Raw genomic sequence first — 25173 nt, forward strand, 5'->3', positions numbered from 1 at the left:
AATACATATGCCTCTGTTCCGGTTGGCCATTCGGTGCATTTAAAAGAAATATACAAAAATTTCGCCTTACTTCTCCACAGAATTCGTTATAATGAGCATAAGTGGTTGATCTATGGAGACTTAAAATTAATCACCATGCTGTTAGGTCAACAATCTGGGTGCTCAAAGTTTCCTTGTTTTTTTTTTTTTTGTGCTTATGGGATAGCCGTGACAGCAATTCCTACTGGAAAAAAAGACTGGTCATCAAGAGATTCTCTGCCTGGAATTGTTTCAAGGAGCTTGTAGAGAAGTTTTTTTTAATTTACTATAATTTTGCTTTACTTCACATTTTCCTGCCTCTTTCCCATCAAATTGTGTTTATTAGGACGTTAGAACCGTAACACATTTCCTTAACTTACCTTTCATGTATTCATTTAACCATTCCCTCATAGCTGGGTGATCTAGCTTCTCAAGGGGAATATTGCAGAAACAAATGCACAAACTGTATCGCTTGCAAATTTGACTTTAATTTCCTTTGCTCGTTTATGGAGGACAATATTATCCTCGAGTGTCACTTGCCTTTTGACTCCCTAACCTGATGGTGATGTTTGACTTTTTTCCTTCTGTTGTTTGCAGTGTTTATCACAAGTAGCCTATCTTTTATTTTTCAATCTACTACTGTATTGCAAAATTTACACATCATTATCCGCTTTTCTTTATTAAAAACAACGAATCCTTCATGCTCGTATTCTTTAGCTCGTTCAAACAATGATACGACCTTGGGCATTGTTAAGTATCAAGTAAACTTCAAACAAATCAAACCGCAACTACCTATTTTCGTTCACATTTAACTATTTGCATGAAAAGTAGGATCTTTTAAAACCTCATTTGGTCATTTCACATGACCGGCGTATTGCGACGTTAAAATCCCATAACCTCTCTTATTATTTACAAGCAATACAACAACGGAAACGAATATGGCCAAACGGCTAACTTCATCCACGTCCCGCTAGGAACGCTGATAAATGGTTGCCGCTTTCAGGCCGGGTGTTTGTTATTTATTTTGCTTCAACTTATCTATGGCGCTTTAACTTATCTATGGCGCTTTTCATAATAAAGATGGCTTACAATGTTTTTGTTAACGAATACTTTTTGCGGCATAAGTATTATTGTGAAACTTAATATTCATATCGCGTTAAAATTCTGACATTTCGCGGATAATTCGTGAAACAACAAGAATATAGTGAATAGTAACGAAATGCTGTAAAATCAAAATAGGCGTTTGGAAACATTTGTAAGTGCTTAGAATGTAGTTCCAAAATCGTTTGTAAAATTTCACGATTTCGTCATTAACGAATTTCGAGTACCTCTAAGTATAGTTCAACATGGGAAAACCTAAAAACTGTCAGCCGATCGTATCCATTTATTGCAGTTCCCGTCTGTACATGTTGTGCCTGGAGCTTCATGCCTACAAAACCAACTGAGGGTGAGTGATATTAGAATTTATTACTTATTGATTATTGTAGTATATTTTATATTGTATTGTATGTTACATCATTTTATGTTATTGTATTTAACATCTTACCAAACGTTCAAGGGAGAACAGTACACTTTCCACGTCTATTATATACATATAGGTATGCTATACACCTGCTACTATGTTACATGGTTTGGAAAAAAAAACTGTACGTGATGGAGATAAACGGACATCATTTTCGGTTTCAGCATACCCAAAAACATGAAGATTAGCCACTTGTATCAAATCAAAATTTTGGTTGTAGACCTGTGTTATCATTATAAACTAACACTTTTGAAGTGAACCTTCCAACCAAACTGAATTTTGCTAGTAGTTATGGGGCCAACCAACAGATAGCGTTACAAGTCTAGCAAAACATGGTTTCAGTTTCTACTTTAGAGTTGCACTTCTACATGTATCTTCCACAATTAGCAAGGAATATGATAACTTGGGCTTAGTTCATAAGTGAGTATAGCAGGCCGTTCACACAACTTGTGCGAATTCGGTTCACAATTGCAAACTTAATGTTCTTTTCAACCAATGAAATTTTGGGATGTATCCGACATCTATTGGCAGTGTTAGTTAAGTAACAATATTAACTGCCAAATGATTATTCCGTGACATCTGACCAGCATTTTGTTAGCAGTTTCAACATGTAAATAACTAATGTAGGCTAGTATATAATTTTTTTTTAGTTAAGCATTCTAACCACAACACTTTATTTTTTAACATGCAATCTTTGCTTGTGACTTGTAAGTAAAAGCAGGAATTACACCTGAGTATTGTAATATCTCGATTTTTTTCTTGCTTTCTTGCAACAATATGATTGATGATAAAAAAGTTTTCTAGTTCCGCCAAAATGACATCCTACTCTACTCTCATTGGTTGTTGCGTCAGTAACAGAAATAAAATATATTCATTTACCTTCTATGCGCTATTGTGAATCAGGTTGGAAAACATGGCGGTCAATTCTTGAATTTTTTGCTTGGGCTTAGTAAAGTCAATACATGGTCACCATTTTGGCCACTGAATTAAGTGTATGAAATTATTAGCCCATAAATTTGTTAAAAAAAAACACCTTGGTCGATGGAAAAAATATTAGTTATTGTAATGAATATGACGAAGTGTCCCCAAAGTGGCATCAAGTAAGCACTGAGGTAATCTTGAATATCTTAAATTATTAATGAAAATTTTACCTGGTAAAATGTATTTGTTGTTTCGATCGATTTCTTGTCTTGGTCTGTTCCCTTTGTCAATTGTAAGAAAGGTTAAAAATCATTCTTTATATAATTACTTCCCAAATTTCATTGCAGAGAGATTACTAATCTTAATTCCTGACACCAAGTATTCTATATTTTAGTCTCAAATGCTTTCCAAACCATAAATGGCTTACTAATTTATTTTTATTGTTCTTAATATTGGTTTTACATTTATTAAATATGTTACACAATATCACTTGCCTACCCCTGAGGCCATAATACTTTCAACCGAGTAAAAACCAATTGAATGGGTGAGTTGGAAAAGGTCCCGCAGATAGTCCGTATGGGTCTTTTCACATTATACGTAATTTTACATTATTAGTTTGGGCGTGAGTTGCGACTCAAAACTAATTAATTAGAAACATGACAATCCCCTGCGGTTCTGCATCCACATTCTATTGAATACCGGCTTGGCTTTTCTTCGGTTTGGCGATTTTTGTAATCAAACTTATTTTGATCGGATTGTTTGGTTGCGCTGCCCACATTTTTTTTTTGTGTTTAGTTTCTCTTGTGGGTCATATCAGCACAATATGTTTTTTTGGCTGACAAACTTTGTCTGCAGGTACATTGTGACAAAATAAGCGTGGAAATTTTTTTTATTAATCTTATAGTCTAAAGTGCTTCCCAAACCATAATGGCTTGCTAATTAATTTTTATTGTTTCGAATAGGTATTGGTTTCACACAGATTTATTAAAAATTATTTTACCATAAAAATTCAGCATATAAATTTTACCCCTGTTTAGGTGGTGGTGTGTGTTGCAAAACAGCTTTTAAAACCATAAAACTTGTATCTGCTGCTCACACTTACTTGAACCTTGAACCTGTGTATGAAAATTTTAATCAAATAAATGTGTTGCAGAAACAATATTGCATTCTCCTCTAAACTGTATTTGTGGCGTTGGGATTTCATTTTCCGTCCCTGTACACATGCAACAAATATTTTTCATTCATATTTACATTACGTAACTTGAGAGTGGGAGCAGGCTTTATTTTAATTTTATCCACAATATTGGTGTAGTATGGGGAGAATGTGATCTCATCTATGAAAGAAGGCCTACTTTTAAAGTAAATCATTCATCAATTTAATACTTAGTTTAGTGTGAATTTTTGATTGGAACGTGATGTTACACACTACTCTTATAACAAAAATTGTTGCTTGAATTTTTAACTTTGTATCATATATGCATACACACACACACACACACATATATATATATATATATATATATATATATATATATATATATATATATATATATAATGTGTGTGTAAGATTTATTTCCACCTATGTACTGATTCATCATATATCTCTGGAACCATAAGGCCTATAGACTTGAAATTTGGTAGGAATATTTCTTTCGGCTGAGTAGAGGTCAGCTAAGAACGGATTTTACGAAATTCCACCCGCAACGGGGGTTGCGGGAGCGTTAATTAAAAAAAAATTAACATTTTCAAACTGTAGCTCTTATAGGTATATAAAACTTGGCCAGAATATTCTTTTTGGTATGTTAATGTTTACCAAGAACGAATTTTATGAAATTCCACCCGCAAAGGGCAGTGCGGGGGCGTTCAAAATAAATAAAAAAATCTAACTTTAATCTATAGCTACCCGGTACGTACAGATTTGAAATTTGGCGAAATTATGATTTTTGTCATCTTGAGTTCTACTGATAATGAAAGTAAAAAAAAATTATTAATTATACTTCAGGCTGTAACGAATAATAGAATTAATATGTGGTATTATATACGGGTTTAAAATTTTGATTGCTGATGTTGACAAATATGCTTTTGTTAAATAAATTGAATGAGAATTGTAAATTTTTTGTTTGTCAATAAACTCATCAGCATCTTAAGTATTTGAACAAAATGAAGAAGATTTTAACTAACCGAGTATTTATTATTTTAATTATCACATTATAAATGAAAAGTTATATTTTTTCCTTATTGATATGTTTACATTGCTGAGAATACAATTGAACTTGGAATTCAGTTTTCGGACGTAGATGACGATGGCATTTATTTTCTCTCCTTTTCAATTCTCAATTTTAGATTTATTACCTTCTGTGACTATTATTACCTCTGAATTTGCAAATCTCCAGTTCCAAAGATTACAATTAGGTAGAGGAAGAATAAGAAATTTTACCGATTAATTGAATACATTGAATTTAATTTATTGAGGTCCAAATGTATATTCTCTATTTATTAGTAATTGCTTTAAATCTTTTTTTTTTTTTATAAAATACTTGCCAAATTTATTTATTTATTTATATATTTGGTTATAAAATAACCAAATATAAACTATTTATTTCAATTAGTTAATTATTTTGTAAATAATATTGTTTCAGTTATGGTATTAAATTGAAATAGGTTATTTATTTTGTAAATAATATTTTATTGTAATTTTTAAATATTACAATAGTTGTTATATAATTTCATTATGTTTATAGATTTGAAGTTATCTCAGAAACATATTACATTCATTTTGATACTTTTTTTTATTGTCAAAATAAAATTCTAACCAGACAGTAACTGATCAGATTGATTTAATCAAATCAAGTAGACCGGATTTAAGTGAGCTTAATTGTTCTTATTATTTTTTTAGTTGAGTAGGATGTTAGTTAATGTGGTAGTTGATGATAATTTGGTTAATTGTTACTCAATCAATAGGAAGTTTTGGTGAGTTGTTATCTAATTGGTTTTTCCGTTTAAACGTATATTATTCTAATATACTTTACTTTTATCACCATCATTTTAAATAATTCAACTTATGAAGTAATAATTTAAATATTTATTCCATCTCCATTTAGTAGTAATTATAGGATTCAATCTACAGTATCTGACTATATTAACAAAAAATTAAATACCATCAATAACATAGATTTAAATTCTCTCCTTGGTTCATTGTCAACTAGAAGAACAATCTTAGATGCCATATTTGTTTTCAATTGTTATAATGGTAATCTTATATATGTCCTCATATATTTGATGTTACTGGCATTAAAATTCCTTCATTTAATACCTGTAACCCACCTTTTTTTATGTTCACTTAAATACAAATGATATTATATTTAGACTTGTTAATAATTTAAAACCTACCAGAGAGAAAAAACTTGGTTCAAAAAATTATTTACCTAATCATCTTTATGTTCAAGTGTTTTTTCCCTAAATTATTTAATACTAGATATCTTTTATATCAATCTATGTATACCTACTAACTGTAATTATCTACATAATATTATATGTTCTGTACTTACCTTAGTTACATGTAGTATATTCCACAGTGTTGTAATGCATAATATTATCTTTTACTTTATGCTTAAATTATTTACACTAGATATAACTTCAGATAGTGTGTCAATGTGCAAATTCTTTTTGTTTTGTATTTGTTAATTGTCATTTTTATGTATGGTGGCTACCACCCCAGCTCATTGCTGTTGGTAGTCATCTCACAACTAAAATAAATTACTAGTTTCTTCATTAAATTTAAAAACATCCGTTTATTAAACATAGTGTTTTTTTTTTAATTAGATTTGTTATATTGATAATCAATATATTTTATTTATGGTTGTAATGATTTTTTTTTATTTCATAAAATTCGTTTTTGGCAAATTTTAACATGCCAACAAGAATATTCTGGCAAAGTTTTAAATGAAACTCAAATAAGTTGTTCACTGTCCAAAAACTTCATTTACTTAAGGGGTTTTTTTATTTACCCCTGGTCTGAACAAGCATTTTGGGAAGCTAAATAGCATATAACTTCTTTAATACTTTGTTTATAATTTGCATATAATGTAAATGAATTATTAAAAGTGAAACTATTCAAAAATATTACATAGCAAGAGGAAAAATTGGTGAAAACCAACTATGAGTTTTCAGCAATTTTCTCTCTTGCAACATAACATATTTTTAATGCTTTCAATTAATCATTCATTTTCATTATTATCTAAATTATGTGCCTCAACCATCATTATAAACAATGTATTAAAGAAGTTCACACAATTTAGAATCCCAAAAACGCATGTTCATACTAGGGGTCTCTTACTGCCTCGTAAAAAAAATAACTCAAAATTGAATTGTATAAATACCTTATGTGATACAAGAAAAATTAACAGCATAAAAAATAATGGTAAGGTTATTTTAGTCTCTAATCATCGTTTCAATAAGTATTTCTCTTTATGTTAATTAATTGTATCAATGTTAAACTGACTCCAATACCACAGGTCATACATGTAATAAACTAATCAGAATTATAAACTGAAAGTATTTATTACGATCAAGTTCAGATTTTTGTTTCAACTTGTGCACAGTGAAGTCTCATTACAACTGAAATACACACATTTGTAATTGTGAAAGTACTACTATACTGAATTGTTACTTAACTAAGAACATAATGTAGGGCTCTGAAAAGTATCCTTTAAAAACACTGAATGTCCCAGTTTCAATGATATATTTCAACAGATTAATTTAGACTTTATTTTATGGGCAAAATGTGAGAAATCATTTGAAAGTGCACTTGGCTAAGTTTCTCGTTGTGAGCCAGTAGCGTGCTCTCACTGTTCACATCTGTTATTCACACCTAAAAATTTTGTGATAATTGAAATTTGGATTCCCAATATGAATAGGATACCTACGACTTTCTCACTGCAGTATCTATAACAAATGCTACAGATAGGTTTGCTGCAAAATTAATTGTGAACAAACTATATCTTTAGGAAATTTTTCGCATATATCATTTCCATTAGTCTTGATGTGTACTTCTTTCCCTATCAGTTTTCCATTGCCTTCTGAACCACAGATTTGGGAAGAAAGTGTTTTTTCACTATGCTTTAACTTTCTGTAATTTTGTATACCGTGTTTTCTCGCATAATTGTTGCACATTTTATTCTAAAGTCAAGTTTGTAAAGTAGGGGTTTGACCATTATGTGATAAAAGAGTGTAGTTATAACCCATGTCTAATAATCAATTTGCTCTGGAGCTTGTTGAGAGATCTAGTTTATTCCTGTTTTAATGATAGCAGGTGGTCGAATATGCTTTTTCTTGAGTATCTTGTTTGTTTTTATGAAGAACGTATGTTTTATACTTTTACAAACTCTTTTATTTCTTGACAGAGATATCTGTAATAACGACATATTTTGATGTACAGTTTCACATTTGTGTGTGTGTGGGGGGGGGGGGGGGGGGGGGGGGGGGGGAATGTTAATCACGGGCGTTATGCCAAACGTTTGTAATAATGAAATTCCACTGCATCACAAACAATAATAATACTATTCAAGTAATATATTTTTTTTTTTTTCCCAAATATTTCTCATCTAGATCTTTGCTTTACATTTACAATATTGTAGTGAAAGCAACTGCTTATAAGGAATAAAAATCTCTAATGTTCACTGAAGATAACCATTTTCACAACAACAAATACATGTATAATTATTCTTTAAAAGTTTTTCCAATCAGAACTAAAATTTTGAAATACTTGTTAACATGTATGCAAATTAAATTCATTAAAATAAACTTGTGTCATTTTATCACAAGGCATACTAATTTAATATTGTGCCCATATTTGAATTACATATATCCATCCATTTGATTTTTGGCAACACATTTAAATTACATACACTTTTTTCAATGGAACTTCTTATAAAAGCATCAAAAATTTTGTGATTAAATATTCTATATCTGACTTTCCTGATAAGACAGCTGCAATTAAATATAAACAATTAGGACATTAGGTCTATTAACAATTAAATCCACTGCAAATAAAAAAAAAAGAGCCCAGTTAAAACTATAAAGCCTCACAGTCTGTAACATAAAAACTTACTGGCTACATGGTAAATATAAATATACAGTCATGTTCGATTTGTAATCACTCTCATCTCTTCTTTGAGCATCAAACTTTCGGCCAGATGTGTGTGCTTGATAAAAGCACAGTCTTAACTTCTTTTGCCTGCAAAGACAACAAAAAAAATTTAATTAAAGCATTGATATTCTGATACATGCCAGGCGGTGTTTAGCAGGAATGTAGGGATTTTAAATTTCTCCACGAACATAAGTAATTTCGGCTAATCCCAAGTTGTGTAGCGAGTGCTTCGAAAGAAAATCTAGAGCTTAACAGTCGGAAATAGAATAATGCAAGATATTGTAATTTTTACAATTAACGGGTAAATACCAACATCAACATTTCTTAGTTTTTAAAGTACACAGAACCATATCATTTTTAATTTACTAAATGCTATGATATGTTGATTCTCATTTTAAAAATAAATTGTTAGTTTACAGAACTCAAATATCAGGGCATAATTATTATTTCAGCACTCCACTAAAATACCATGAAACTTTAATATAAGCCAGAGGAGGCAGAAATCATACATACATTATGCCCAAAAAATATGTGCATTCTTATAGTAGTACTACAAATCTGAATCTTCTCGTAAGTAAAAACATGGTGGCTCCTAAATAAAAGTTTACACAAAATTATTTACAATTTTCAATGGTATGTTTGCTCCTCAGTTGTTATACAAACACACATTTGGATATATTCACACGATTGGTCAAATGCTGTGATTGTTTCAATGTCAGTAATGAGGGAAAACTTTTAACTCATCTAATATATATATGTACCTCATTTCCTGTATGTATACTTTCACTTAACATTAAAAAGAAAAAGTAGGGTGTCTAATATTACATAATTTAAAAAAAAAACTACAAAAAGTTTAAATTTATTTTTGATTAAATTAATACATCTTGTATTATATGGTTGTACAAGCATACAAAATATTGAGGCATTTAAAAAGTTTTCAAGTGTTAATTTACACATCAGGTACTCTACTTTAGCATTTGACTCTCTATGACCAGTAAAAAAATTATACAAAACTAAAATATTTTGTACAATAACATACATCTATGAGGGAAACTATTGCATTGCAATTATTGACGCTAATTGCTGGAAACTCAAATACACGGTTTCACTTATGTATTATCAAACACTAGTTTTGGACTACAATGGAACTTCCAATTACATTTCACTGTTTTTCGTAATATACAAATGAATTTAACTCTAAAATTCCTATTCACTGGGGATTTAAACTTGTTTGTAAGGATTTTGTTTACCTATAACATGTGGAATTATAGACCACTGCTATTCCCCAACTTTGCAGCTTTAAGACATATACTGCATTACAATATCACCTGATTATATAGTTAAGGATGGTGATGTGTGAGTATCGGCATCATCGAGAACGAGTCGAGACAGAAATTTTCTCGATCTCGTCTCGAGATCATTTTTTTGGCTCGGAATTTTGTAAACAAGAAATAGGTTAGGTAATATAATATATTGAGGCAGCATTTTGCGTTGCGTGTTGAAATAATTAACATATCTTCAACGTAACGTAGATCGAATAATATAAAATATACTTGTTACGATAGTATACATGATAAATTATTAAAAAGTTAAAAACGAACAACTTCCGTTCACAAGTCACTATATGAAACGGTAAACGTAAACAATGAATTGTGCTGTGGTTATCACATTAAATTCCAGAAGAAAATGATTATTTTCCGTTAATAAAACCAACATTAAAGTTAAAAATAAATCATTTTCGGTATCAATATCAAGTATCAACGTAAAACGGTACGGTAAAAAATAAAAATATAAACATGACTGCAGAATTCTTCCGCGATTGCATTTTGTTTTATGGCCTTAGGTTATACATACGGCCAGCAGTATATAACAAGCGACATGATGTTTAAATTGCGGTCCGTATTGATAGTGACATATCGATAGTGGGGAATGTTCAGACTTTCATGATCAAGTACCATCCATGGCTCAAGGAAACTGTATAGATTATGGAGTCAATAACGTATGTTTACATACGACAGTAGGCAAATAAACTGTTGAGTGTTAAGGTAAAGTTGCAATTGTGGATACGTGATAAAATTATTGAATAATTATGTATGTTTGTCAGATTATTGAGTTTTACTTTTTTGGATCATATTATCCTGTTAACTAAAGTATAGATTTTTCGATCTCGACTCGATTCTCGAGAATTTTTAAATTGCTTTCTCGATCTCGTCTCGAATTCAAAAAAGTCTTTCTCGCACATGCCTAGTTAAGGATCATGACTTTTTTGTAGTGCATGATGTTCATAACAGAATGTACCAGTTTCAATAGTAGATTATGGTGAACACGTCCGGGGTAATGGATGTAATAGCTTCTTCAATTCTGTGTCACAATTCTGGCAAATCATTACGTAGACACGATCCCCCAAAAGAAAGAATTGCATGGTGTTGTCAGGTGAATGTGGACGCCGGCGAAAAAGAACTCTGTCATCTCGACCAATCCAAATGGTGTGTGGGGGGTTGGGTCCTTCGGACAATTGGACTGAAATTACAGATTCAATAAATGCTTTATATACTTAGGAGTTAAGACTTTGTGTAGGTGGCGCTGCTAGCGGGAAAACAACAAAGCAGTACTTGTGCATGCATTTATCTAAAACATTTTGAGAACTTGGATATTCTTTCAAGGACATACTGAAGTTTGTGGTATTTAGTAATGATTTAACTGGTTTTTACATTGTCGGCTAGGTTAATTTTTGTCTAGAAGCATTTTTCAGTATTGTTTTTATGCCTATATTTTACATTTCAGTTTATTTAGAAGATTTCATTATTTTTATAGAACATTGTGTATTGTTTTGGGCATAAGGGAGGACCTGGGACGGGTCTGTAACATGGCGATGCCAATTTTCCAGACATTTTATTGGTTACACTAAGAGAGATTCTGGTGCTTTCTACATGTAGTCGGATTGTTTTAGCTCTCACGGGACATTGCAAATTTTCACAGTTTTGTCACAGCCAACCAGTAGGGAACTTTGAAATTGTATTTCTTATTACAGAAACAACTCGATTTCAGTATAATGTATTTTAAGTGGTATAGTGTCCTCGTACGAGGAAACTGTGTTGTGGTTGGCTGAATCGTCACACGGGTACTAATGTTCCGGATTTCTTTTCCTCAGGTTTCACACGGTGTTTTTTTGAGGATCTGACTGGCCCAACACCATGGTCCTGCCTCTATGACATTGAAGATGGAGTGTGCACACACCTTCTTGTTGTAGAGGTCTCATCTGCGCACTTTGCTGGGAGGAGGCATCATGCTGTGGTCATCGTCGTGCCACCTGTGGTGCTCGATGAAGTCGAACAGTTTCTCTTTCGTGATCGGGTCACGGATGCTGTTGCACACGCCTGCGACAAACACATTACGATACTTTAGCCCAATGAAATACAACTGTCAACTTTTTTATTTGGAATATATAAGAAAAATTAGTCATATTTTTAATAACCAAAAATTGTGTGTGGAATTTGCTATTCTTAAATAATACTACACTTTAATTTTAATAAAACTCAAATTAGAAATAGGTAGGCCTGGGTGATTAAGAGTTTTTTTTTTAGTTTGAATTGAATACAGATATAAAATTATTCTTGAATTCAAATGGTAGGATAGAGTATTAGACGTCAACTAATTTTTTTTCCTCTGGAAAAAAAAAATTGGCAAATATAGTAATGTGAGAGGTCAGCTACAATAAATATGTGGGAAATGTTTATTTAAATTATTAAATTTTTTTTTTTCAACCAACCTTCCATTTCAGTTCCTATTCCCCTACTTTCCACAACCTGCTACTCTATATATTAATCCAAAAATACTGTGAAATCCATTGCAATCTATTTTTTGTAACATTATTTAAAATGATGTACACCTAAATTAGTGATTGAATTAGCTCAAATTTACGTATTAAAACCCTAGTTATTCATAGGTTTTCTTTGTTAGTTCAGTAATATTATAAGTACAATTTTTGCTCATTTCATCTAAACCATTATTTACTAATCTTTTATATATTTTTGAGTCGCAATGTCTTGTTTCATCATAGATGTATACGTCAAATAAGATACAGTGGAACCCGGCAATTACGTTCCCGCGAATTACGTTTTCCCGTCAATTAAACCATTTTTTGCTGATCCCACCATTTTTCCTATGTTTACAATACATCACATTCCCGCTAATCACACGGTAAAATCAAATGCCTTCCCGTGATATACACCGTTGTTGTCATCGAATAAAGCGCTTGTTGTTACGTGTTGCCAACCGCAACTGTAGTAAGAATACATATTCTATCGATTCCTCGAACCGAGTATCGTTCCGTTACGTACATGCATGTTGTGCACTACGTCGCACATGGCAATTCAGGTGCTTTTATTGTTACAAAATTTTTTTCATTCTTCAGATCGTTCCGTGTAGTGAAAGGAATACGTCGGCGTAGTACATACATGTACATTTTCTCGCTCCTTGGCAAATGTTGGCAACATTACTGCGAACCGCTGTGTTCGTGTGTTGGTTTGGTACTACTGATTCTGGGCTTTATTTTTGTTTACCTTGACGTAACTTTATTGACACATTCTACAGAGAATTTATTCACGTTTGTGATTTAATTTTCGCAATATCCGTGTAATGGCGAGTAGTCGTGAAAGAAACGCTTTAACAGTTGAGCAAAAATGTAATATTTTGAGGTAGTTTGAAAATAACGTTGGATCGCGTGTGGCCTTAGCCAAGGCATTGGATATTCCCGTGTCTACATTGAACATCAATCGAAAATGCCGCAGAACAAAGTTGACCAATGGCAAAAAAAAAATCGAAGGTGTCCAAATATCAAGCACTGGAGTGGTTTGATGCTACACGGGCAGCAAACATTCCAGTGGACGGCAGGTTGATTCGCGAGAAAGCAACGCAGATTGTGGATCGCTTAGGCATTGAGTTTACCCCCTCAAATGGTTGGATTGATCGGTTCAAAAAGAGATATAATGTTGTGTTCCATACTGTTTGCGGTGAAAGTAAGTGTTTATCTGGAAACAGTTGAACACTGGAAAAACACTTTGCCAGATGTGTTGAAGGGTTATCACCCTAAGGACATATTTAATGCCGATGAGACCGGTCAAGTTGTTAAATGTTAGGCCTATATCATATTTTTACTCAAGTTTTGAGATTGCCGTTAATTGCAAACAAAAATAATACCTATAGTTATTGTAAAACTTTATTACAGCAAGCGTTGACTTGAAGAATTATACATATCTTCATGAAGTTTTTAGTAAAATTTTACTTTCCCCTTACTTACACTTTCCTCCGAATAACACCATTTTCAGTTTTCCCCTTGAAAAGTGTAATTCAGGGGTTCCACTGTAGTCAGTTTAAAATTGTTTAATATTTAAACAGGCCTAGTCTTATATGATGATAATATGTCTTGTATGTTATTTTTGAAACCTTTGCTTTATTTTTGTGTGTAGCCTTATTATCTATTTCTATTTTACAAATCCTATATTTAAAAATAGTGTGTTGGTACGATGTCCTGAAGCACACACTCACTCCATAGCTACATTTGGGGAGGTGATGGGCGATATTTATCACAATCCCCCACCCCCCTCCTTTTAAAATAGAATCGATCAAACAGTAGGAAAAGTGCTTCTATTTCTACCCCTACTAGGAGTTTAATTCTGCTTCTGCTCTAGTTATGATGGAATTATAATCATTACATTACTGTTATGTGACATCGAGGGTTGTGTGAATGTTGCTATTTTATTACCATGCCAAAATTAATGAAAATAGTTCCCGGAATTACAAACGATTTGTTTATGATTTGGAAAAAGTGAAATTTTTTTGTACAAAGTTGTACTAGAATGAATATGGTACTTAAGGTTTCAAAAATAAAATTAAAAACTGTATTGTATTAACTAGAACAAATTGATTTTTTGACATTTCATTATTAATGTGCATGATGTTCATAAAAGAATGTCCTAGTTTCAGTGGTATATTATAACAGTTTTATTTGGCCCATTTTATAAATTTGAAGGTAAATATCCTTGTAAAAAGAAAAAACTACGGTTCAATATGTGCACCTTTAGTTATACGGTGCTCTTCCCACATTAGCCTCTTCGATTCTGTGTCTCAACTCTGGCAAATCCTAAGTAGCGGTGGAGAACACACCCAATCCTTTATTAGGCCCCTAAGGAGACAATCACACGGAATTATGTCAGGTGACCGTGGAGGTCAGAGAAATAAAAAAAACTATGTAATCTCAACCATTACAACCAATCACAGGTCAGGGACATTCGACCACTCTAGTATAGAGATATTTCAATGGGGGAGGGGCTACATCCTGTTGCCCAATAAAGTTTACGGGTTCACCCTCTGCTAATTGGGGGAAGAGCCATTCTTTTCAACACAGGTGGCGTTGCAAGAGGGGAAATCAACTTGTGCATGCGCTCATTTTAAACTTTTCGAGTTGCTCTTTGATTGTGGACTTGAACCAGCAACGCTTACAGTTGATGCTACTAAAATTTATTACCGGGACATTCTTTTAATGTACACCAATGTGCAGTATTGCGGCCTTGAACCAAACACTCTGCAACGCTTACGGTCGATACTACTAAAATATCTAACCGGGACATTCTTTTAATGTACACAATGTGCAGTATTATAATTTCTCGTGAGAATCAGAAACTGTTGTGTCACACCGGGCACAACCTCCCCCCTACGGCGAAGCGGCATTACCCGCCGCCGTGTCGAAGCTGTTGGGGAACGACTTGTCCGTCCGCTCCCGCATGAACACCCACTGGTTGTTCTCGAACTTGCACTCCACGATCTTGTTGTTCAGCTCCTTGACGGCCTTGATGGAGCGCATGGTCGCGAACGGCCGGTCCATCCCGCCCACGAACAGCTGTCCCACCTTCCGGGGCACGATCCTGCGAACGTCATGCCGCATGTCAGCGGGGCTGCCACTACCTCTTAAAATAGTGATCACCACATCAGAATATTGAATTGCCCTTTTTAATAACTTCCTCTTAAAATAGTGATCACCACATAAGAACATTGAATTTTTTAGTTACATATTTGTGGCAGTAGTTGATCAACGCAATTTTGTTAAAAGGTAATTGTTATTACTTTTTTTTTTAAATATCTGATGACGGTACAGATGAAATCTAATTTTTTTTTAATCACCGATTTTTATAAAACCATTAAATCTTGGCTTTACTCATCAGTTTAATCGGGCAAGATAACAGATATACTACAATACACATTATTATCAAAGGTAAATAAGGTGTGGAATTGATTATAATTTCTTTTCCTTAACTATACACGGTTTGTACCGTTACATGTACACTTTGACAATGCGTAACCAACACTGCACTATAGTAAATAAATGGTTAAGGACATTTAACAGCACACTAATTTATGATACAACTACAGTTTTTTAAATCATTAAGATAAATAATAGTAAGAAAAATATGTTACTAAAATATTATTTTCCCTATGTTTACACATCTTCAAGACTCCTATTGCATGTAAAGTGCCCACTCCAGGTAGAGTAAAACAAGGGGTGGGTGGATTTCAAAAACTATTAGTAAACCTTAAACTATGAGAAAATTTTGATTTAGGCTCTGAAACAAAATTTAATGTTTTTTTTAGGGTTGTGCGATTGTTCGGTATACCGAAACCGAAATTTTGCTACTTTCATTTTCGATTTCGGTAAGAATTTCATCTGTCGAAGTTCGTTTTTAGCGAAATATTTCGAGCCAAACGAAAGTTCAATAGCTTACCGAAGTTCGTTTGTTCTAGTTGAAAAATAACTCGTAATTTAATAAAAATGTAATGTCTTTATATGATTTGCATATGTTATTACTAATAACGTAATAACATATGCAAATCATATAGACATTAATTAGAAAAAAGATTTCCGTTAATATTAATTTACGTGGGGATGAAAATACGGTAAAATCATAATGATTGTGAACAAACATGGCCGATAAAGTAAACAAAATTTAAACGTGATTAGAGTAGGCCTAGGTATCAAAACAAAGTCATGCAATATTTGAAAAATTACCTGATTAATTTGCTTTCAAACAGTAGTGTAGGTACTATATTCGTAAAACGTACATTCCAAAACTGTTAGTACCTACACTATTTAGTATTTACCTTATACACATAAACAAAGAACGTTCCTACTTTTATTCGCGCACGGCCAAACAAAACACTGTCGTCGGCTTTATTTTAATTTTACATACTCTGTCCGGCGTATAAAATCCTCATAATATATAGCCTATTAGACAAAAAGGTCAACGAGTCACTGCGTGTAATGACCACTCGGCAGCAAACATTTGTTATATTTTGTTTTGACGATGTCCCTTGCCTGGTCTACAGCTTCTTGAGCTAGCCATGTGTGACGGTGGTGCAAGATGGCGGCCGTTCCGCAGTAGTCACATGTTTTTTCGTCAGTACCATGCACGTGATAAATATATTATCATAGACTGCGACATTATGTACGACTGTAAAGGAAACAGTCTGTTTGTTTTGTTTTATTTAAACAAATATTTTTGTTTTATTGGTATCATTTTTCATTTACTAATGCAACTTCATAAAAATAAATATATCATCTGCTTAGCAGATTTTATTAAACTATGTAAAACTCAAGCACTGGTTCGGATTAGGGCAAAAAATTAAGAACTTTTTAATTTTCATAATGTTTGTTTATGAATTTGAGTAGTCGAAACTTGAAGGTATGATGTGCCAAGACACAACAGATGATAGGTTAATTAGAAAAGCCTAATTTTAAATCTGAAACAAGTTCATGTAGCTTCTGTGCATCACAACCTTAAACTGGAGTAACACAAGCATTTTATTGGTTCGTCATCTGTAGAAAATTTCAAATTACATTTGAGGTTATATTGTATCCTGCTAGCATGTCATCAAACATAAGTTTATGAACTTTTCATTTTTAGATACATCAAAAGGCACCAAAATGATTTATGTAATAGAATTTATTACTGGAGAGCAAATTTTTGGGCACTTTTTTTCTTTGTTAATTAAAAAATTTCACTTAACTTTCATTAAGAATAGATTTATCTCATAGAAAAATTCATTTTCGTTTCACTTTCGCGAAACTTGATGAATTTTCTTTCACTTTCATTTCGTGTGGATGAAGTCACTTTCGCATAGCCCTAATTTTTTTCTTAGTTGCTTATTTTTAATGTTTAGTATGTCTAAAAACTGGGGAACATCTAATCTATTCTTTGGTACTTTGACTCCACAAATTGTACCTGGATCGAACCTGGTGATTCGCAGGCTATAACGAGGTAATATTAAAAATGGTAGGTCATATGAACAATATTTGGATGTAAAATAAATTTACATAAAACCATTGATTCTTGCCATAATACAGTAAAACCTCCATTAACGAATATTCTATTTAACGAAAAAACCCATGCAACGAAATAAAATTTTGGTCCCGCTGAACCTCCATAAGATCAATGCTGTTTTAACCTCTAAATATCGAATTTTATTTGTTCCGAAATAGTGAAATTCCCTATACAACGAACTGCCACTTTTGAAAAACGCGCAAAAATAAACATCTCCTACAAGACATCCACTAATTTTATTCCATTCACTGCTTAAAAATACGTGCGTATAACCTTAAAATAATATGCACCATCGCGGAAGACTATAAATAAACAAAGCATCATGGATAACACACGTCGTGTATACATGCCACACTTTGTTAAAAATAGTGGGTACATTTAGCGCTAGTGGTGGAAACCTCCCATACCATCGCTCTGGCAAGACAAACCACTAGTATATTTTGCGTTTCTATGGTTAAATATGCGCACACGCAAATATTTTTATCTATGGTGTAGTACAATTTCCATTTTTTTTTTCAGTTTTCACTGTTGTTTATTTATTTCCACACGTAGTTACGGAAATAAACACGGTACTACTGTAAAATGAATTCTAATCCTAAAAAGCGGCGACAGATTGACAATGAAATAAAATTAGCAATTTTAAATGCAGTTGATGAAGTTGGAAAAAAAAAGTGATATAGCTAAACGTTTCGATATCACGGCGTCTACACTTTCGACCATATTATCCAAACGGGAACATATAGAAAACAACGATTCTCTGGTAGATACAAATCGAAAACGTGTGAAAATATGTAAAAATGATGATTTGGACAAGATAGTGATTTATTTCGACCTTATTTAACATGTACTTCTATGTACTTTTTCATGTTTAATTCCTCATATCGTATTAAACAGTTAGAAAGACAGTTCTAGCCATTTATGTAAAGCTTTATGATGACTAGAAATATATCGTTCGAAACCTCCATTTCACAAACCCCTTTACAACAAACACAACAAATTTTGGTCCCTTGAGATTTGTTAAATAGAGGTTTCACTGTAGTCATGTTTTCTGGCCATTAGGTACATGTTTATGTAATTGACCTTGCATTAATATACTAAAGATAATTAATTGCAAGGATATATATATATATATATATATATATATATATATATATATATATATATATATATATATATATATATATATATATATATATATATATAAATGACAATCTACAAGTATGGTAAACTAGGTCACTATGAATTTGAGGCTACATAATCAGCTGATAAACTCGTTATTTAAAGGATATCAAGGCATAAAGATACTACTCTGCAAAGTACGGGAGGTTAAAGGGTCTTGCAATGTAACACATTCTGCTTGAATTTCCATTATTTTCATTCAGAAAGAAAGTAAAATTTGGAATTGTGAACTTCCTGATTTTGTTTTTTTTTTTTCCATAAAGTTCCAAATTCCACTTTTTTTTTTTTTTTTTTTTTTATTCCTGACCGACTGATCACCGCCACGCACCCCTGTCCTTCCTCGATGACGATCTTCACCTTGAAGTCGACCGAGTTGAGGCACAGGGGCTTCCACTTGAGCACGCTAACGCACCGGCCGGCCGTGTAGGGCTGTCAACACGAGCACCACGCTCAGTCACCAAGGGCACCATCGTGATACTCGCACACGGGCGACCAAAGACACTGCAGGGAAACCTCTCTTAAGACGTTCTTCAAGAGACTGTCTTACAAAAAAACTTCTTAGGTGGGAAAAACAAATTCCCCCCCCCCCCTCCTTTTTTCATGGTTGATGGTAACTGTTTTCTTATAGCTAGGGCTAAAACCTATATCATAACAAAAAGTTTAAAATCTTTTTGAAAAAATTAATTAATTCATGTTAGGTTTGAGAACTTACGTATCAAACGTATAGCATAATTGTGTGTTTAACACCCCACATGAAATAAGATATGTTGTATGAACTTAAAATAAATTGACGAGAAAATCAGTGACACTTTAGACAGAACAAACATTGCATACCAATACCTATTGCGTTCAGAATTTGCAAGGTTGTAACAGGGTTTGCAGATTTCAGGTTTTACGTTGCGAGATAAAATAAAATTTTCAGTGTGAGATGAGATGGATGCCACATCATCTCAGTCTTCACAGTTTTCGGGAGAGTCAGTAATTTGGAAATTATACAACAAGCATGCCAGTTGTGATTAATTGAATTATTTTTGGATATTAAATTTTCATGATTACATAAATAACGTAACTCGATTTGAAAAACCTCTGCTCGCAGATGCCTAGTCAAAAGTGTCACACATGACACGTTCAAGAGGCAGAGCGTGTAGTTTTTCAAATCAGCTGTTCCTAATGGTAAGGTAAAGATTTTTGATTGTAATGAAACCACCTAGCCTACTTTTAGTTTCCCTAGTTTTGGTAAAAAATCATAGCGTTAGTCAGGTAAATATTGTAATAATTATAATTTTTTTTTGACGTGATAACGTCTTATAAATTGATGAACACCGGCTGCACGTACGAAAAATTGTCACGTTCCGTCTGAGGAGCCGAGAATGCAAGAACTGGCCAACCACCGTGCGAGGAAAATCTTCTATAATATCAAACAGGTTAAGGCGGGCTTTTTAACTAATTGTTCGTGTATATATATAAATTAAATTTGCAAAAAAAACTGTAAAAATATTTGAAAATTAAAAAAGTACGCAATTTTTCCATCAATGTTTTCTTGTGATGTTATCACGTAGATTTATCATCCGTAAACCGACCCACATTTTCGAGGACGCAACTCACGTCCTTGGACGGCTGGAAGATGAGGCCGTCCGGCTCGTGCGACAGCATCTGGCAGAACTTGTCGTCCAGCAGCCGGTGGGCCTGGGTCACGTCCCAGAACTGCTTGATGCGCACGCTGAACGGCTCCTTGACGCGGTCGATCCGGCCCTCCTTCATGGCCGCGTGCCTCGGCGCCACGATCTCCTTCTGCGGATCGATCACACACACACACACACCGGCGATGGGCACGATCCTACGATTTGTGTGGACCTCGGGACCACGATATGGCCACATTGCACTACCCAAGATCCTACGATTTGTGTGGACCTCGGGACCGTGATATGGCCACATTGCACTACCCAAGATCCTACGATTTGTGTGGACCTCGGGACCGTGATATGGCCACATTGCACTACCCAAGATCCTACGATTTGTGTGGACCTCGGGACCGTGATATGGCCACATTGCACTACCCAAGATCCTACGATTTGTGTGGACCTCGGGACCGTGATATGGCCACATTGCACTACCCAAGATCCTACGATTTGTGTGGACCTCGGGACCGTGATATGGCCACATTGCACTACCCAAGATCCTACGATTTGTGTGGACCTCGGGACCGTGATATGGCCACATTGCACTACCCAAGATCCTACGATTTGTGTGGACCTCGGGACCGTGATATGGCCACATGGCACCAACAAGGTTTAACATTTACCAAACTATCACAATTTTCATATTATTTCTATATCAAATTCACAGAGCCTTAGAAATGATTTTTTTTTTCCAATTAATAAACACACATAACATAACTAACGATAAAACCAGAATATGCTTCAAAGGTATTTATCTGCACACAAATTTGTTGGTTTGTACTACTTTCCGAGAATTTATGACAGAATACTAAAGCAAAGATTTAGAAACTACCTACAAAAAAATATATAGTTATTTTGGAAAAATATGTATGATTTCTAAGCTTTTTTACTTCACTAACCTACAATGAACCAAAGCTGTGGCGTCAGTATTATTTTAGTTGAAACTTTTCTTTACATTATTCTGAGATATTTGCATTAACCCGCGATCAGGCGCACTATGATCAAATTGCTCACGGTCAGCAAATAATCGTACATCATTTCATGAAATCTTCACATTTGACTTCGGGTCTCTTGGTACCTTCAAGTCGGCATTTTGTGATTCGCCTTGTGCCATTCATAGCCCCTAATACACATAGGAATCGAAAGTGTCAACATTCAAAGTCAGCTACCTTCACTCTGTGAGCAGTTTGCTCTATGCGCGCCCGATAGCGTATGTTGACCGCGTATTGGGTGTGAACGTCTATAAAATGCGCATCCGACTATTCTCGAGTGTTATTATAGTCTGTGCATGTCGCTCGTGTATCCCCGATACTTTTCGCGCGGTTTGTTTTGATGTTTGGGTGTTAAGTGATGAAGACTAAGGCACTAGTAATGTGACACAATGAGATCTATAGGGACAGACTAAAAATTAGCTCTTGCGAGTTATTTACCTATTATTATGTTGATTTAAGTTATATTTATAAAGGTTTTACTAGGGCCTCTATAGCTATTCAGCATGGCTGTATTTTAGTTAGATTTTTTTTCAATATTACGATACTTCAAATGTGGATTTTACCTAACAATATTTTTTATGTTAGATTACTATAGATGAAAGTCACGAAGGATGTTTGCAAGAAATAATAATTATAAATAGTAGCGAAGTTGAATTTTATGTGAACTTCTTTAATTGTTTCTTTAAAAAATATAGTGATGATTTAATACTACAATACAAGATACGCATTGCAGTGCATTCATAAAAGTGCAAATTATAGAGGTGTAAATATTTTTTTCAGCATTAAACACTAATAAGTTTTTCATTTGAATCATAATTTGAAACTTCTAGTTTATAAATTATGTTATTTAACTAAAATCTCGCATTTTGACAGAATAATCATAACTGTTGCTGCCGTGAGCAAAATGCTCAATGCGCGCCCTATCGCGGAACTTTTTATAGTGCGCCCGATCGTGGGTTAAAAAACCATCTTATATATATATATATATATTTATTTTATTTATTTATTTATTTGAGTGATGTCACTGAGGAAGTTCCATTACATTTTCAAAATACTGAATAATTTTCCTGGTTTTCCTGGCTCTCCCTATCTTTCTAGAAAGTTAACAGTGTTAACACCCTGGCTCAAAATACAAGAACTTAGTTTTTTATTTCTTTAGTATTTGCCTATTACCCCATGTGAATATCATAAAGGGGGAAACTAAATATTTTCTTTTTTACTATAGTTTATTTATATTTTTAAAAGATATACACGTGCAATTGCAATATATATTTCATTTTAATGGTTAACTTATATATGATAAAAAACAGATATCTAAACAAAATTCTTTTAATCTTAAACTGATTTTTATTGTTGCAGTAGTAGGAAACTATATTTTGTCACTTGTTTTAAAATTACCAAAAATATTTTCACATTGCAAATAATTACATCAACTGAAATTTAGCTGTTTTACTGTTCACTATATATGGGTATGTCACTGAACTCCTCCTAGACGGCTGGACCGATTTTGATGAAATATTTTGTGTGAGTTCACGGGGATTCGAGGATGGTTTAGATTCACAATTTGGTCCACTGGAAAATGTTTATTTAATTAATTTTTTATTTATAAATTGTTGTTGATCTTTGAATGGTTTAGGTTTACAGTATATACATGTGTGTGTTGTGTATTTATTTATGTGTTGTTAATCTTTGGATGGATTCTATGGATTGTTGTTATTACATTAAAATTAAAATAGAATTGCTTATTGAGAATATATTATTATTTATTGAAATAATATTTTAAAGTGTAATTAAAAATATATATTGTGCAAATTTGTGAGGTGCAGTATTGAAGTGAGTAATTAACATTATTTTTTCGTAATTTTAATGATGCATACACGTACATTCAATACCAATCAACTTAACCTACAATTTTAAATTGTCAGTTCTCATTTTATTCTATGCAACTTATGACATATTGAACGCCTCTTTAAAAATAAAAATATAAGTTTGTAAAATAAATTATAACATTTATAAAATAAAAATTGCATATAGTAATTAAAGTTTAAAGTATATTTAAAATTTAAGTTTTATATTTTTTAATTTATAGTTTATTTAGAAAAATATATAATTTTAGGACAACGTCTGTCGGGTCCACTTTAAAGTGTCGATTCAAGAATGGTTTAGATTCACAATTCAATCCGATAAATAATATTTTTAATTAATTAAATTTAATTTAGTTGTTTTACGTTGGATGTTTTTACATTGGATCCGGTAGAAAGCGCTGTTATCGCGTTATCGAATATTCAGAAATATTTTATTTTTATTTCAGTTCGACCCGGCAGAGGGTGCTGTGATCAGATTCAGGGAAATTTCCTGTAAATATTTTCAAATTTAAAACGTTTGAACAGAAAGTGTGTTAGAAAGATAGAGAGAGTTATAGAGATATACATAGAGAGATAGAGAATTAGAGAGATAAAGAGAGATGCTTAGTATATGTTTAAAAAATTGATCGAGGCATTGCAACGCATGCCGGGCATTATCTAGTGTGTGTGTGTATCTCTGTGTGTGTGTGCGTGCGTGTGTGTGTGTATGTATATGTATATATATATATATATATATATATGTATGTATATATATATGTATGTATGTATGTATGTTTACACTGCACAACAAACCCATTTTGTAAATATTTATGCAGGATAGTGTGAAACAGCAGCCATAAATTTTGAAGGCAATTGATACAGTCAAACCTCTATCTATCGAACTCGCATGTATCGATTGTCCGTGTTTATCGTATACTTTCTACGGTCCCGGCAAAATTGCCATACAACTAAGGTTAAAAAAGTCCGCTTGTACCGATGTTCGAATTATCTTTTTGTCCGCATTGATCGTTCAAAATATGTGGTCCCGTCACTATAAATTATAATAGATGATCGTTTAACCATAAAGATTTTGCAGAAATAACCATTTCTTAGAAAGAAACCGTCATAAAAACAGTAATGATAGTATACAGTAGTAACTATCACCTTAAATCTGCAGCCAAGTAATTGAGCACGTAAATATGAAGAAAAGACAAATGAACAACAACGTACGAAGAAATATGGATGATGTACCATAACTACAGTACAAACCCAATTGTTATCCTAAGATAATTACCATAAAAAGAACTAAAGATTCTTTGTCGATACCATAATTACTACAGAAGCACGAAAGCTACCACATTTGCACTGTAGTTACCGTAACAACCGAGATGTCTATTTACCGTGACGGTGATGTATTTATTTATGACATATTAAAATTAAAGAACATTATTGAAAAAAAGGATGTTAAATTTTTATATGTACGTTTGGCACATGTT

The 25173-nt window shown here is 33.0% G+C and overlaps 1 protein-coding gene and 1 long non-coding RNA gene across 6 annotated transcripts in view; one reads left to right on the forward strand and one right to left on the reverse strand.

Moving 5' to 3' along the window:
- Nucleotides 1–1073: 1073 nt before the first annotated feature.
- LOC134540778 (uncharacterized) lies at nucleotides 1074–12351 on the forward strand. The gene is made up of 2 exons (XR_010076508.1): nucleotides 1074–1465; nucleotides 11761–12351. It is a non-coding gene; the product is annotated as an uncharacterized LOC134540778 (long non-coding RNA).
- The window catches only part of LOC134540773 (mRNA-capping enzyme), a 46411-nt gene continuing 26543 nt past the window's right edge, over nucleotides 5306–25173 (reverse strand). For 2 of the 5 annotated variants that reach the window (XM_063383689.1, XM_063383688.1), the window contains exons 11-15: nucleotides 20768–20953; nucleotides 19491–19591; nucleotides 15342–15532; nucleotides 11847–11986; nucleotides 5308–8696 (exon numbers count right to left, since the gene is read on the reverse strand). In XM_063383689.1, coding sequence (XP_063239759.1) covers nucleotides 11865–11986; nucleotides 15342–15532; nucleotides 19491–19591; nucleotides 20768–20953 — 600 coding nt within the window. In that variant the 3' untranslated portion in view covers nucleotides 5308–8696; nucleotides 11847–11864. Of the gene's footprint in view, nucleotides 8697–11846; nucleotides 11987–15341; nucleotides 15533–19490; nucleotides 19592–20767; nucleotides 20954–25173 lie in introns of all 5 variants that reach the window. The other 3 variants (XM_063383690.1, XR_010076506.1, XR_010076507.1) reach the window with 3 other exon arrangements.

This window comes from Bacillus rossius, chromosome 17 (assembly GCF_032445375.1).
Source record: "Bacillus rossius redtenbacheri isolate Brsri chromosome 17, Brsri_v3, whole genome shotgun sequence".
NCBI classification, from domain to species: domain Eukaryota; kingdom Metazoa; phylum Arthropoda; class Insecta; order Phasmatodea; family Bacillidae; genus Bacillus; species Bacillus rossius.